Source organism: Saccopteryx leptura, chromosome 5 (assembly GCF_036850995.1).
Source record: "Saccopteryx leptura isolate mSacLep1 chromosome 5, mSacLep1_pri_phased_curated, whole genome shotgun sequence".
NCBI classification, from domain to species: Eukaryota; Metazoa; Chordata; class Mammalia; order Chiroptera; family Emballonuridae; genus Saccopteryx; species Saccopteryx leptura.
Genome location: NC_089507.1, coordinates 203723758 through 203739600, shown reverse-complemented (window position 1 = coordinate 203739600; position 15843 = coordinate 203723758). Strand labels below are relative to the sequence as shown.

The 15843-nt window shown below is 51.7% G+C and overlaps 1 protein-coding gene across 2 annotated transcripts in view; it reads left to right on the top strand.

Annotated features, from left to right (window-relative positions):
* Positions 1–15843, top strand: part of EYA2 (EYA transcriptional coactivator and phosphatase 2) — a 200504-nt gene that overhangs the window by 183916 nt on the left and 745 nt on the right. For both annotated transcript variants that reach the window (XM_066387608.1, XM_066387607.1), the window contains exons 12-15: positions 1869–2029; positions 5746–5860; positions 7148–7269; positions 7976–8076. In XM_066387608.1, coding sequence (XP_066243705.1) covers positions 1869–2029; positions 5746–5860; positions 7148–7269; positions 7976–8076 — 499 coding nt within the window. The remainder of the gene's footprint in view (positions 1–1868; positions 2030–5745; positions 5861–7147; positions 7270–7975; positions 8077–15843) is intronic.

The window sequence follows — 15843 nt, the reverse complement described above, 5'->3', positions numbered from 1 at the left end:
GAGACTGACAAGGAAGAGCAGGACGTGGCTCCACGCGCCGTGGCCAAGGAGGACTTTCAGGGTGAATGGACTGCTCCAGCTTCCGAATTTACTGCTACTCAACCTGGGGTAGCAGCCTGGTCTGCAGGCGCTGGCTCCCTCCGCGCACAGCCACGGCTCCCCACTGGGGACCCGCCTGTGGCCCCCACTGCTCAGGCCATTGCGTGGGCAGGAACAACCGCTGAGTGGTCTTAAGCGGGTTCTCCCACAAACACTTAAACAGAAAACGGAAACCACGTTGATGGGAAAAAATAATAATAAAGAAAGTATCTGGCGAGACGGGAACCTTTCCACTAGAGAGGAAGGACCACATTGTGCTTAAAAGCGTATTCTGGAACCAAGGGCCTGTGATGAGATAAAGTCATATAATCCTTTCCTCTTCGGGCTAAGCACGTGCTGGAAGAGAGCCCAGCGCAGAGTGCGTCCTTGATAAATGACTGTGATTAGATGGTGTCCCCTGCCTTTTACTAGCTGGGTACATTTTATTTAACTTGAACGCTGGTCACCACCACCCCAGGTGGGAGCTGAGAAAGACAGAGAAGCAATGTGTCTGTGTCATATCTTTCGAGGGAAAAAGAAAGTTTTTATGCCGACAGGTAGTTAGAACAGTCAGGTCGTATTCTCCACAGGTTTTCTCAACTTGAGTCACTCAGTAAAGAGATTGGAAACTACACTCGTCCCTATCTCCAGTGTCTCGGGCTACTGCTTTCTGACTTTACGGCTTTCTTGCCTCCAATTCTGGGCACACTCACACAGGTGTGTGAAAAACAACACAGGTGGAGGTGTGTGTGTGAGGGAATGGGTGTGTGTATGTTACCGCTTTCTGACTTTACGGCTTTCTTGCCTCCAATTCTGGGCACACTCACACAGGTGTGTGAAAAACAACACAGGTGGAGGTGTGTGTGTGAGGGAATGGGTGTGTGTATGTTTATGCAGACATCTATGTGCATAGATGAGTATTCTCGGCCATGAATGGGCAAAAATTTAAAGAACAGCTTCCGCCAGGCAGTTGGTATCTCTCAGCTCTGGAGGGAACACCAGAGTCTAGACGGGAGGCCCTTGGAATTAAGTCACCGGGGCCGGTGTCCCGTCGGCCTGGCTCGAGACGTTTCTCTGGTTCCCAGAGGCCACTTTTGTTGTTAATGTCATGGGACGCTCTGACTATGTGCCCCCAGTCTCTGCACGTGTAGAGAACTTCTCAGTCCAGAACGCCACATTCGGAGTGGAGGGTTATTATCTGCAAAGCACCAGCAACCCCCTCTGCCAAGGTTAACAAATAAAACATTAAAACTGGGGACTTCTGGAGCAAGAATGGGGAGAAAGGGTCAGCAGGCGGGCCAAAGGAGGGAGGTGAAGAAGGGCAGCTTTGGGGATCAAAGTAGTGGGAATTGAGGTTTCCTTCTGGATTCTTCTGTCAGCATGAACCAAATCCAACCTTTTCATTTTTTGGAATTTTCTTCCATTCACAAATTCTAAAGGAAGAGAGGCTTTACCTACTGTGACCACTACATACAGGGGACAGGGACAGCTGCCCCCCCCCCTCCAGGAAAGAAAAGACACATGCTATTTCATACCAAGAGAAAGGAAAATGGATGCTGATTAAGCAGGAGCAAAAGATGTCACCGTTCTTCGAGAAGCTAATAAAAGCCGTGGTCCTGCGGTTCCCAGAATGCACATGCACAGCGCACCCTTGAACATTTGGGGGGGTTGTGGACACCCTGAGCCCCCACCCATGGTTCTGCAGGGCCGGTGGTCTCTGGGGAAGAGCTCCCCACCTCCCCCACATTAACACTGTCTTCTCCCTCCTCTGCCCCCTTCCCGCTCCGCAGCACGTACAACTTCTCTGCTGACGGCTTCCACAGTTCGGCCCCGGGAGCCAGCCTGTGCCTGGGCTCCGGCGTCCACGGCGGTGTGGACTGGATGAGGAAGCTGGCCTTCCGCTACCGGCGGGTCAAGGAGATGTACAACACCTACAAGAACAACGTTGGTGGTGAGTGGGCCGGGACGAGGGCCGGCCACCGTGGGCACAGGTCCTGCCGGTGCCCCGGGGCCGCACCCCCGGATCAAGGAAAGTTGATCAGGGATGGCCGCTGTCACTTAAGTGATGCCTACTCTGTGCCACGTGCTGTTCTGAGAGGGTCACAGAGAGCAGCTCCCTCAGTGCGGTCCTCGTGACGTCCCCCCGTGGAGGACACTGGTGTTTCACCACCGTCACTTTCAAGGGGAGGAAACTGAGGACTAGAGAGAGGAAGCATCTGGTCCGATATGAACAACCCACCAAAGGAGGGGGTGGGGGTGGGGTTGACATCCTCCTTCTGTCTTAATCACCACCTGGTGCTTCTCAAAGTGTGGCCTTCAAACCAGCAGCAGCGGCTGTTCCTGAAGACTGGTTAGAACTGCAGGTCCTCTGGCCCCACCTCAGACCTGTGGAGTCTGACGCTCTGGGGAGGCCGCAGCCATTGGTGTCTAACACCCCCTGCAGGTGTCAGCCCTCGCGGCTCCCAGGGCGGCAGACCGTGGGCCAGGCACACGAGCATTACCTGGGTGCTTTTTAGAGACCGGGATGCCCAAGTAATCTGTGCAAACGTTCAAGTCAAAGAAGCACTGGAAGCCACTGGTTTTCACACTTGGCTCATATTGGCACCGCCTGAGGGGTTTCTGACCTGGTTTTCCCAGTCTGCCCACGGCCCCGGCATGGGGATGTTTGAATTCCCTGGGTGACTCTAATGGACAGCCGAGTTGGAAGCCACCGGCTCCAGGAGCAGAGAACATCGCTTTGTGCAGGAAGTTGGGAAGTTGGGAAGGCCCTGGGCGCAGGGTAGGCTCTGCAAACACCAAGTCCTACATCACTATTTCTGGAATTCCCCAAGTTAGTGGTTCTTACTATGAGGTGATACTCCTCCCCTGGTGGCATTTGGGGGTGTTTTGATTGTCCCCATATTTGGAACCAGCTACTGGCCCATAAAGGGAAAAGGTTTAAGTAGGCAGCTAATAGTGTCTGCCATATATACCTTAGCCTCCACCACTGAGGGCTCCCTCCCCCCACTCCCAGAAAGAGGAGAGTCCCAGGAAGAATTTAGGGTCTCAGACTGGATAGAATCAAATTCCCCAGGGTGGACACGTTCTAGGTATGTGACCTTAGGCAACGTACATAATCTCACTGAGCCTCAGTCTCTGAGTCTGTGAAATGGGGCTAAAAATAATTCCACTTCCCTGGGTTACAGAGAGGTTTGTTGTTAATGACTACAAAAGGCATGTCTCGGTGCCTGGTGTATAGCAGGTGTGCAGTAAATGGTGGCATTTATCACTAGTTCCTTTCAGTTTTGCTTGGGGGTTTTTTGGGTTCTCCTGTGTCTCCCACTTTTTCCAATAGGCGGTCAGTTCTTCGGGACAGATTTTTCTGTCTCATCTGTAGGCTGCACACTCATACAGTCCGGTGATAACTAATGTTTATTGAACACTTGACTCTATGCCAGACTGTTTTGAAGGGCTTTTCATCTAATAGTTTATTTGCTCTTCACAACATCCCTGTAAAGGTAAGGGCTTTTATCATCAACGTTGTGTGGAAACTGAGATCAGAGAGGTTAAGTAACCTGCCCCCATCACACAGCCCAGGCAGCAGAGCCACAGTGGAGTTCCACACCAGCTGCTCCACCACTTCTACCCGCAGTCCATGCCAAGTCTACCAACTACAGGAGCAAAGCAGAGAGCATCAGGGTCCGGGAGCTTGCTCACCCACCCTCCCGTGGAGAAAGGGGGGAGCAGGTGTGCTTGGGGTGCAGGAGACAGGGATGGAGTCAGCCAGTGGAGGCCATCTGCTCCCCATCCAGGTTAAGCCCCAGGAAATACCCAGGGCTTCTGTCAGGCTGCTTTGCTTTCCCATAAACGGAGGGGAAATTACCCGATGTGTCAACAGGCGGGGAGCTCACAGCTGGCAGGATGCCAGTGGGCAGCCCCTTCCTCCCTCCCTCCCTCCCTCCCTCCTCCTTGCAGTCTGCTACCTCCTCCCCACACGTCCCCCAGCTGTTTCTGCAGCACACACTAGCCTGGTGAGGGCTGCCATGGAGACTGAGGAATATTGCCTTTTAGCCTGGTGGCCATGTACTTAGCTAAAAATCACAGTTCTTATTACAGCTGAGATTTTTCTTTATAGTTTTATTTTATTAATTATTAAAGAGAAAAAATGGATAATGGAAGGCAACTAGCAAGTGTCTGCCACAAATGCAAATGAAAAGCCCCAAGAACAAAGGAGTCTGATGCTTGTCAGGATGATAAAGTGGGGGCCAGTGTGGCAGGAGCGAGGGACCTGCAGGGAGGGGTGGGGTCAGAGAGGTAGCAGGGTCCCAACAGTGCAGGGCCTCGGAGGCCACCGGGAGGGGTTTGGACAGCTGGGGTCTTCTGTGTGGAGAAGATGATGCCTAAATAGCACAGGCACCGGGCAGCACTTTGTCCCAATGGATGCACTCTTTCTTCAACAAATACTGGTTCATCACCAGCCGTTGCCAGCCCCTGTTATGGGGGCTGGTACTGTGGCAGTGAACGAGACCGACTTGGTCCCTGTCCTCATAGAGCCAACAGTCCAGTGGCCGAGGCAGACACCAAACACAGACTCACACAGAATCACTTTAAATTACAGTTGTAAGAAGTGCTATGAAGAAGAGGTGCAGTGTGTTGGGAGAGTGTAAAATAGGAGAAACTGACCAGGATGGGCCTGGCAGAATAAATGACATTTGTGATGAGTGTGAAGGATTTAGCAAGGCAGAAAAGGGAGGTAAGGTAAGAAAAGTAGTTCGGGTTAAGAAATGAGGTGTGCAAAGGTCCTGAGGCAGGAACATATTTAGTGTTCAAAGGAACAAAGAGGATGCCCCTAGGGCTGGAACTGAAGGACACTGGGGCAGTGTCACGAAATGAGTTTGGCAACTAAGTAGGGGTAGGGTCGAGGGCTGTTGAATCTGAACTTGATCTTAAGGGCACTGATGGCTTAAGAGATGACAGTCAAGTTGAGAAACATCATAAAGTGGGCTCAGGAGATCAGCTGCGTGGTTGCCAAACCTGTCCCCATTATCTCCTCCTGACTGTGAGCAAGTCACAAAGCCTCAGTTTCTTTACCTGACTAACCTAATGTTATGTCAATTATATCTCAGTGTTAAATAATAAATAAAAGGAATGTCCACCTCTAGGGTCCCTGTGAGAATAAAATCGAAGCACAGGGCCCTGTGCACAGTAAACACTCAGTAAACAGACTGCTCACAAAAAGTAGGGGATGTTTCAAAATGAATATTAAGCAATAAAATATTTTTGTGAGCAGTGTATTAGTCATTATTTTTTATTTTATTAATTTTTGTCTCCATTGTAACAGTGGAAGCTCGATCATTGGGATGTTTTGTTTATCTCTGTAGGTTCAGTGCCTGCCATACTGTTGACCATACAGAAGGCACTTTGGAATTTTTTGTTGGTTGGATGGATGGATGGATGATGGATGGATGGATGATGGATGGGTGGATAAATGGATAAAATGATGGATAGATTGATTGATCAACTGATCAATCAATACCAAAATAAGATTAAGATTACTGGATTGCAGCTGACTTTGATTGTCACCTGATTTGAAAACTCAAGGTAGTTAGACTTCCCCTCGCCTAATCCTAAACCCTCCCAGACCTTTCTAAAAGATAGCTACCACATCTTTATTTCCTTTGTCTATAGGCTTGATAGGAGCTCCCAAAAGAGAAACTTGGCTGCAGCTCAGAGCCGAGCTGGAAGCTCTGACGGACCTCTGGCTGACCCACTCCCTGAAGGCACTAAACCTCATCAACTCCCGGTAAGGGGGAGCCCACTTCTTCCTTTGTGCCACTGACCTTCTCCCCCTTGAGGGTGGTGGCTCCTCCCCTGCCACAGTTGGGAGACTAGGACTCCCCAGATTCTCACTCGCACACTTCCCTGGCGCTTGATAAAGCTGACGCGTGCGAAGCACGGTGGACACTTTGTACCAGAGCTGAGCAGACAGCCACAGTGACTTAGCAGGGCCCAGCAGAGCTGATGACCTTCATACACAGGTCTGTCTTCTGCCATCCGCCCACCAGTCACAACATTGCCCTCCGAAAACCATTTTATAGGACATCACAGATCATCTAGTGCAGGGGTCCTCAAACTGCGGCCCGCGGGCCGCATGCGGCCTCCTGAGGCCATTTATCCGGCCCCCGCCGCACTTCCAGAAGGGGCACCTCTTTCATTGGTGGTCAGTGAGAGGAGCATAGTTCCCATTGAAATACTGGTCAGTTTGTTGATTTAAATTTACTTGTTCTTTATTTTACATATTATATTTGTTCCCGTTTTGTTTTTTTACTTTAAAAATAAGATATGTGCAGTGTGCATAGGGATTTGTTCATAGTTTTTTTTTTTATAGTCCGGCCCTCCAACGGTCTGAGGGACAGTGAACTGGCCCCCTGTGTAAAAAGTTTGGGGACCCCTGATCTAGTGGGTCCCTAGTGAGGAAACGAGGGTCCAGTTTCATTCTGGGCCTCCTTGTGCTTAAATAAAATTATCTGGGTCAGATAAAGTATTCCCCTGCACTAGCACCAAAAACTCTGGTGACCCAGCACGTGAATGGTTACGGAATGACAGCCATGAGCTGCTCTGTGCTACTGATATGTTTTGTTGGATACATACTTTGTCCCAAACACTGGGAAATTAATCCATAGCTCCAAGTTTCTGGGTTCTCTCAAAATATCAGACCGGGCATGGGCCCTCCAATTTACCGCAGTCCCCATCTCTCCCTGTTGTCCTCCACTTGTTCCATATCACTCATTTACATCACAGATAGGCCCTGCAGCTGTTTAAGCGTGTGGCCCTTGCAATAAACATTTGCTTCTTGAATAAAGTGTTAATACCCGTATTCATTTTTAACGTGTCAGGCTGCTTCAGGCTTAAAAGAGAGAAACAGCTGGAGAATCTTTGGGCCCAACCCTCGCCTGAAGATGACTTAGCCAGACAGAGCCTTCAAACCCCAGCAAAATTCTCACCAACTCCAGGCTCATGTCACAGGGTGAGGAGGCCCAGCCTCGTGGTCCCTTGGAGTTCTGATCTATTCAGTCTTCTTCATCCTCAGGCCCAACTGTGTCAACGTGCTGGTCACTACCACTCAGCTCATTCCTGCCCTGGCCAAAGTGCTGCTGTACGGACTGGGCTCCGTGTTTCCTATTGAGAACATCTACAGTGCCACCAAGACAGGTAAGGGGAACCCGGACCTCGGCGATGCAGGGAGGGCGGGCGGGGAAGCAGGGAGGGTGGCTAGCGCTCCATCCCAGGGTGAAAAGTTTAAGGATGACAACGCTAGGGAGGCTCAAGGACTTGTCCGTGGGCGTGGCTCAGATCCCGAAAACAACCCTTGCAGCCCACTTAAGCTCTGCTGCTAGGGAAATTGGTTAGAAACACAGCTTTCCCAACAGTTAGAGGAACTGACACGATCAGGGAGAGCTTAGATCTGAGCCCAGTGTGTCTAGACTTAACGCTGCTGCCCAGACCCTGGGAAGAAGGTGACTAGGAGGGCAGGTCATCAGCAGGTGGATGACCTGCTTCTTCACTCCGGGATCCCGGGCAAATTGCTTCACCTCTCAGAGCCTCGTGATCGCATCTGGAAAATGGGCTCATCACTCCTTCCCCAGACAAGCTGCATAGACTCCAGAGCCTGCTTTAAACCCCTGCGCTGCCTCTTCCCCTGTGTCCCCCTGGGGGCGGGGGGGCACTGAACCTCTCTGCACCTCTGTGTTGCCCTCCATCACGTGAAGATGATAAGAGCGCGCCCCTCGAAGGTTTGCTGGAGGGTGAGATGATTAACCCGGCCCTCAGGAGCCCGGCTGCGCTCAGCTAGCGGCCATTATTCGCCTCAGCCCGGTCCTCACCGAGTTCTCTCCTTCCTGTCCTTCGGCGCCCACAGGGAAGGAGAGCTGCTTCGAGAGGATAATGCAGAGATTCGGCCGGAAAGCCGTCTACATCGTGATCGGCGACGGGGTCGAAGAGGAGCAGGGAGCGAAAAAGGTACTTCTTCCACGTCTTGGCTGCTTTTTCCTCCTCTCCTCTCCTGAGCTATCTCATGGTTTTCTTTGGTTTCCAAGGGTTCTGTACACAGCTTCCTCCACCTCCCATCGCTGGCTGGGTCCCCCCTGCCCCGGCTCTTTGCTGGCCGGTCCGTTCCCATTTGCACATCGCAGAAGCATCCTGAGCAATTTCCTTCTGCAAATCCCCCTCTGTGCCTTTGGCCGCCACCCCTGGTAGCCCTGGATTGTTTCTGGGACAACTGCTTGGGAGCCCAGAGACGCCGAGTCAGGGCAGGCTGGCGGGGGGCTGTGCACGTGTGTGTATTTCATTTAATACTTACTGATCATATGTTCCAGGAACCCTTCCCAGTTAATAAAGACAGCATTAAGCTAATGAAAAAGAAAGTCCTGCATTTGTGATCTCAGGCCCGTGAGGCGAGGGACGGGGGGTTCTGGTAGCCGCAGCTCTGTCCCTGGAAAAGAAACAGCTGCCGAAGTCCCGGGTCTGGACCTGTCAACGGCATCCCAGAGAGCCCCCCACCCCCCACCCAGAGGCCTGGGAAGCGGATTGTTAATGTCACAGAGCTTAATTTGAGGCCTTGGTTCCCCCCTTCCCTCCCCGGTAAGAGATTCCAAGGAAATGCAGAAATGTGTAGGGGCTCAGAGGATGGAACCCATAAGAAGAGGGAAGGTCCCCAGGGTGCTGAGGGAGGGGCTCAGGAGAGGGGAGCTTAGAAGGCTTTGCATATACTGTTCCATCTACCTGGAAGGTTCCTCCCCTTCCCCCGGGCTCATCCCTCGGTCTCAGCTGCTGTGACACTTCAAGGAGTTCCCAGACAGGCTCCCGCTCTGCCCTTCCTACCTATCACTCCCTGCCCCGGCTGTCCTTACTCTCTCTTCAGGACTTTGTCCCCTCTTGTCATGAAAGGATTACCTGGATAATTGGTAACTTAATCATACATCCTCCAGCGAGGGTGTCGGCTCCGTTAGCTGAGCACCTACTTTGTGCCAGCCACGGCTGCATGCTCCGGGGACCCTGCAGTGCATGGAACAAACGGAGCTCTCACCCGTCCTTAGCGCACAAGCTGGGACAGGCAGTACACGCCCAAGTGTATCACTTGTGTGTCACTAGCGAGCAGAGAATAGGAACCAGAGGGGAATCTGGGTGTGGGGCAGGTCGGATGTGAGGTAGCGGTCAAGGCAGGCCTCCCTGCGAGGTGACATCTGAGTGAGGATGGGAAGAGGAAGAGAAATGAGCCAAGTAGGTATCAGAGGGAGGGCATTCCAAGAGAGGAACCAGGGTCAAAGGTCTGAAGGCTGGAGCTTCCTGCAGGGACCAGCCTGGCCACAGAGGTGGGCCAGGCAGGTGGGGAGTGTGGGGTCCTCGGGAGGACTTCAGCTTCTACTCTGAGCTCCTCCTCTTAAAGAAAACTGCTTTAACTTTTTTTTTCTTTTTCTTTTTCTTCTGAAGCTGGAAACGGGGAGAGACAGTCAGACAGACTCCTGCATGCGCCCGACCGGGATCCACCCGGCACGCCCACCATGGGGCGACGCTCTGCCCACCAGGGGGCGATGCTCTGCCCCTCCGGGGCATCGCTCTGCCGGGACCAGAGCCACTCTAGCGCCTGGGGCAGAGGCCAAGGAGCCATCCCCAGCGCCCGGGCCATCTTTGCCCCAATGGAGCCTTGGCTGCGGGAGGGGAAGAGAGAGACAGAGAGGAAGGAGGGGGGGATGGAGAAGCAAATGGGCGCTTCTCCTATGTGCCCTGGCCGGGAATCGAACCTGGGTCCCCCGCACGCCAGGCCAACGCTCTACCGCTGAGCCAACCGGCCAGGGCCTGCTTTAACTTTTAAAACTGAATTGGTTTGAAGCAGAAATTTTCAAGCTTTGTCATCTCACAGTGCACATAAACTAATTGCTGAAATTCTGTGACAGACCAAAAAATATATATTTTGTCGATCTGACAAAAAAAAAAGTAGGTATAATTTAGATTCATTCACACAGGATGGCTGTTGTTGCGTTGGCTGCTGTCACTTCTTTTCCTTTGACAATCCAAGGGAGAAGAGGTCAGTGCCCCTGACTAAACAGTCAGGTGTTGCAGGTTTGAAAAGTCTTGCCTCACACCGGTTGGAAACCACTGGTTTAGAGGAAAGAGTGTTAAGTAAATGACGGTAACAGAGGTGACACACAGGATATGACCAACGTAAAGGCATAATCACATGAATCATCCCATGGATCACTGGAGTCCCAGAAACACCAGGTTGAGGGCACAGTCTCTATGGTGAGACTGCCCCCAAGCCCACTGCCAGGGCCCAAGGGGGCATCCAGAGCCCCTCTCCCCTCTTCCAAGTTCAGGTTGAGTGGAAAGCTCAGCCCTAAGCATATGACAGCGACTGACCTGAGCTTTGCTTCTATCAAAGTTGGATGGAGGCCCTGGCTGGTTGGCTCAGTGGTAGAGCGTCAGCCTGGCGTGCAGGAGTCCAGGGTTCAATTCCCGGCCAGGGCACACAGGAGAAACGCCCATCTGCTCTGCTTCTCCACCCCTCCTCCTCCTCTCCTTCCTCTCTGTCTCTCTCTTCCCCTCCCACAGCCGAGGCTCCACTGGAGCAAAGTTGGCCCAGGTGCTGAGGATGGCTCCATGGCCTCTGCCTCAGGCACTAGAGTGGCTCTGGTTGCAACAGAGCAACGCCCCAGATGGGCAGAGCATCGCCCCCTGGTGGGCATGCCGGGTGGATCCTAGTCCGGCACATGCGGGAGTCTGTCTGACTGCCTCCCATTTCTAGCTTCAGAAAAATACAAAAAAAAAAAAAAAGTTGGATGGAGAACAGCTTAGGCCTGTGACCCTGAGTACCCCACACCTGCCCTCTGGTTCTCACCTGGAACATGGCAGGGACATCCATGGGGCAGTCACTCCTGTAAGGGCCACCTTCTTCCCAGTGGGAAAGGGAGCAGATATTTTAAAAGGACCCCTTTATTCTCCTGAAATGAAACACTAATGGATAGTATAACATATAACTGCCCAGAAGGTCAGGATCTAATGAGTCTATTAAAGGAATAAAGGGAAAACCATTTATACTCAAGCCCTTAACCACTACTCTTTATTACTGCCAACGTCATTTTACTTAATCCTCAAAACCCCCCTGCGAAGTGGGTATCATTACACTTCATTTTGTAGAAGACAGATTTGAGACTCAGAGAGATTGATTAATTTACTTAAGGTCACACAGCTGGTCCGTGCAAACTGTTGTGTGTTTTGCTCCAAACACCGGGCAGGAGGGAGACAGAAATTTCGAACGCTGTCAGTCTACACCCCTGAGCTTGTCAGATGAGAATAGAATCCACCAAAAAAGACGAGGGCACGCCCCCCCGTACACCGACTCCCCTGAAACCCCCTCCAGTGTCAGAAGCAGCAGCGCAGCCCAGCCCATTAGTGAGCAGCGCTGGGCGCCAGCAGCTCCCCTGGCCTGATGGATGGGAGTCATTAGCCCAGGCCGCCAGACACCTGAGCAGCATGAAATATGGCGACAGGACAAGGGGCTTGGACTGTTTCGGCTGACAGTGTTGTTAATATCTCCATTTTAGTGGGTCATTTGTCTCCACCTCTCCACACGTGATAAATCCACCTGCGCCCTGGACCCCATCGGGCCCGGGATGGAGCCGGCGAAGGCGTTCTCGCCCACCTTTGCTCATTTCCTCCCAGGAAAATGAATTAGGTTCTTTGTAAAGGGGTAGGGGGGTCAGGATGGGCCGGGGTGGTGACCAGAATCCATCCTTGCGGAGAAAGGAAGGAAGGCTTGGCCGGGGGAGGAGAAGGTGGGTGGGGCTGGGACCACTGGAAACCATTGAAGAGATGGCATCGATGGCCCATGAGGCTTTCCTTGAGAAAACGAGAACATTCTAAAGGTTGAAGGCCGCAGCCGACAGTCTGTAGAATTTTGCTTGACAAGCTCACCTTCCCCCTCGTCCTCCCTCCCTTCCTCTTTCCCTTCCTCTTTCCCTTCCTTCTACGAGTGTTTCTCGAGCACCGATCACGTGCCCGGAGCCACGCGACCTGCAGCGAACGGGACACTCCCCGCTCGAACCCTCCTTGGGGCCTTGCATTGCTGCCTTCTGTCTCGACTGCCACCCCACACGTTCGCACGGCTCCCCCTCCCCATCCTTTGCAGCCCGCTTCATCGTCGCCCCCACTCCATAGACAAGGCCTTGGCTGACCCAGCTAGCAAAGGCAGACACCCTCCCCAGCCGCTTCTCTTCCCCACTCCATGTCCTTCCCAGCGCTCACCATGAGGTAAGATCACGTGCACATTTCTCATCTACGGAGCTGTTATCTGTGACTCCAGTGGGAGCCCACAAATGGTTGCCACCTATCCAGAAGGCCCCGCTGGGGACACAGCAATGGCAGCCAGACAAAGTCTCTGCCTTCTGGGTCATCTCCCCACCTCAAGATCCTTTATTTAATCACATCTGCCAAATCCCTTTTGCCGTGTAAGGTCCCATAGTCCCAGGTTATAGGGACTGGGATATGGCTCTCCCTGGGCGACTCTCTGTCTGCCCACCATAGACTGGGCAGGTAAGGATGAACAATGCTATAAAGAGTTGGCAGACTGCCCTGGCCGGTTGCCGGTTGGCTCAGCGATAGAGTGTCGGCCTGGCATGTGGATGTCCTGGGTTCGATTCCCGGTCAGGGCACACAGGAGAGGCACCCATCTGCTTCTCCACCCTTCCCCCTCTCCTTCCTCTCCCACAGCCAAGGCTCCACTGGAAGTTGAGCCTGGGCGCGCTAAGGATGGCTCCATGACCTCCACCTCAGGCGCTAGAATGGCTCCAGTTGCAACAGAGCAACACCCCAGATGGGCAGAGCATCGCCCCTTAGTGGGCATGTTGGGTGGATCCCGGTTGGGCTCATGGAGGAGTCTGTCTCTCTGCCTCCTCGCTTCTCACTTCAGAAAAATACAAAAAAAAAAAAGAGTTGGCAGACTGTTAAGTGCAGCGCCCCAGAGGCAGGAAAGGGCTTGATATGCTCCAGGAACTGAAAGGACATCTGTATACAGTAGTTTCCACCCTGTGGGCATAGAACTACCTGGGCAGCGGGACTGAAGAAGAACTCTGGGCACCGACATGTTCATCAAGCACCATCTATTTACTCAGTAAATAATTTAGGACCAATGCCTATCTTGAGGAGGCTTCGTATCTTTTAGCTGCAGGGAGCAGAAAACCCACATAATGATGACTTCAAACACCTGCTTGCCTAACAAGATTAGAAGTAGGTGGACCCTTGGGTGTTTCCGTGGGTCAGAAATACACCAAGCCTCCCTTCCATCATTTTGCTCTACCTCTGGCTTTTTATTTTCTGGTTTGTTGCATCATGATCTCAAAACAGCTGCTGCAGCTCCAGGTATCACATACTAATACAAAGGGAGGGAAAGTAAGAAGAAAAGAGTTTCCTTCAGGTGCGCCTCTCTCATCATGGAGGAACACCTGTCCCAGAAGCCCCCAGCCAATTTCCTCATTGGCTTCAACAGGTCACAAGTCAGGAGGGATACAGGACAAATCCCTAGCAAACAGGGATAGGGTCGTCGTAGCTCGCTTAGACAACCACAGCTCATCGCCTACAGCTGGGCACGCCACCGCCAAATTCAGGGTTCTGGAGGTGAGGAGTAGAGGATGGCTGTTAGGCAGGCGACAACTTCACCCAGTGGTTACATTTTCCGATGATAAAAATGCAGTCAGTGGCTCTGGCCGGTTGGCTCAGCGGTAGAGGGTCGGCCTGGCGTGCGGGGGATCCAGGTTCAATTCCCGGCCAGGGCACATAGGAGAAGCGCCCATTTGCTTCTCCACTCCCACCCCCTCCTTCCTCTCTGTCTCTTTCTTCCCCTCCCGCAGCCAAGGCTCCACTGGAGCAAAGATGGCCCGGGCACTAGGGATGGCTCCTTGGCCTCTGCCCCAGGCACTGGAGTGGCTCTGGTCGCGGCAGAGCGACGCCCCGGAGGGGCAGAGCATCGCCCCCTGGTGGGCAGAGCTTCGCCCCTGGTGGGCGTGCCGGGTGGATCCCAGTCGGGCACATGCGGGAGTCTGTCTGACTGTCTCTCCCCGTTTCCAGCTTCAGGAAAAAAAAATGCAGTCAGCTTTCTTCTCCGGAGGCAGACATCACCTTTCTGCGCCTCAGTTTCCTCATCCGTAACATAAGAGAGACACAGTGCCTCTCTCAGAGAGTTACTGACCTGGTTAAATAGAGTCATGCATGTGAAGTGTTAACACCTATATTGCGACTGTGGTTATGATCGTAATTATTACCAGTTTGCCACTAATTAACTTTAGTTAACTCGATCCTCCTGTCTGTCTACTTCCCGACTTGAAAAAGATTTTTGTTTTTGTTTTTGCTCTGGATTCTTTTGTATGTTTTGGTGACTCAGTGAGATAATACACAAAACACCCAGCCCAGAATCTGGCTCAGTCACAGTAGATTTCTAAGATCATTATTTATTTATTTTTTTAAGGTGTTTTTTTTTTTTTTTTAATTTTTATTTATTTATTTTTTACAGAGACAGCGAGTGAGTCAAAGAGAGGGATAGACAGGGACAGACAGACAGGAATGGAGAGAGATGAGAAGCATCAATCAGTTTTTCATTGTGCGTTGCAACACCTTAGTTGTTCATTGATTGCTTTCTCATATGTGCCTTGACAGCGGGCCTTCAGCAGACCAAGTAACCCCTTGCTGGAGCCAGCGACCTTGGGTTCAAGCTGGTGGGCTTTTCCTCAAACCAGATGAGCCCGCACTCAAGCTGGCGAGCTCGGGGTCTTGAACCCGGGTCCTCTGCATCCCAGTCCAACGCTCTATCCACTGCGCCACCGCCTGGTCAGGCTCTAAGATCATTATTTAAAATATTATGTATCTTATTATTTTTTTTAGACTGCTGAAAACGCCTCCACTTCATCCCTCCCCATACATATACTGCTTGTCCTGCATCCTTCCTGACTTTGTCCGATATTTATACAGCATGTTCTATATTTATACAGCCTTGTGAATAGCCACAGCAAGAGCATATAACACACACGCACATACACAAAAAAGCATATAACACATAGCATCCCCATTGTACAGAACACAGCAGAGTAAGTTGCTTAAGGTCAGCCAGCTAGTGACGGCAGGGCAGAGCTTTGAGCAGGACACTCTGCTTCTAACCTATGGAGATAGTTCAAAACTTCCTCTCACATGAGTGATTTCAACACCACCTCTCAGACCGGCCAGCACTCTCGTTCTGTCTGCATGTTGCCTATGCTATTATCTACTGAATGGGTTCCCTTCTATTTAAAGTGGACTTGACTCCATGACAGTAATACAGAGTGAGCGTCACCTGCTGTAAAGAAAAGGAAAAGACAAAAACAAAGGCGACAAAGAAAGCAGATGTCACCCCGTTCCGCACGGTCTGCCCCACACTCTCTGGGACCAGCCCTATCTGCTCAGAGATGAACAAATGCTAGGGAGGGATCAGGGACACACAGCACCTGGATGAGCGTTTCTTCTTGAAGTAGCAGAATTGAGAACAAATTTTATTATTATTATTATTATTTATTTTTTTTAGCAAGAGAGAGATATAGAGAGAAGGACAGATAGGGATAGACAGACAGGAAGGGAGAGATGAGAAGCATCAATTCTTCATTGCAGTACCTTAGTTGCTCATTGATTGCTTTCTCATATGTGCCTTGACTGAGGTGCTACAGCAGAGCCAGTGACCCCTTGCTTAAGCCAATGACCTTGGGCTCAAGC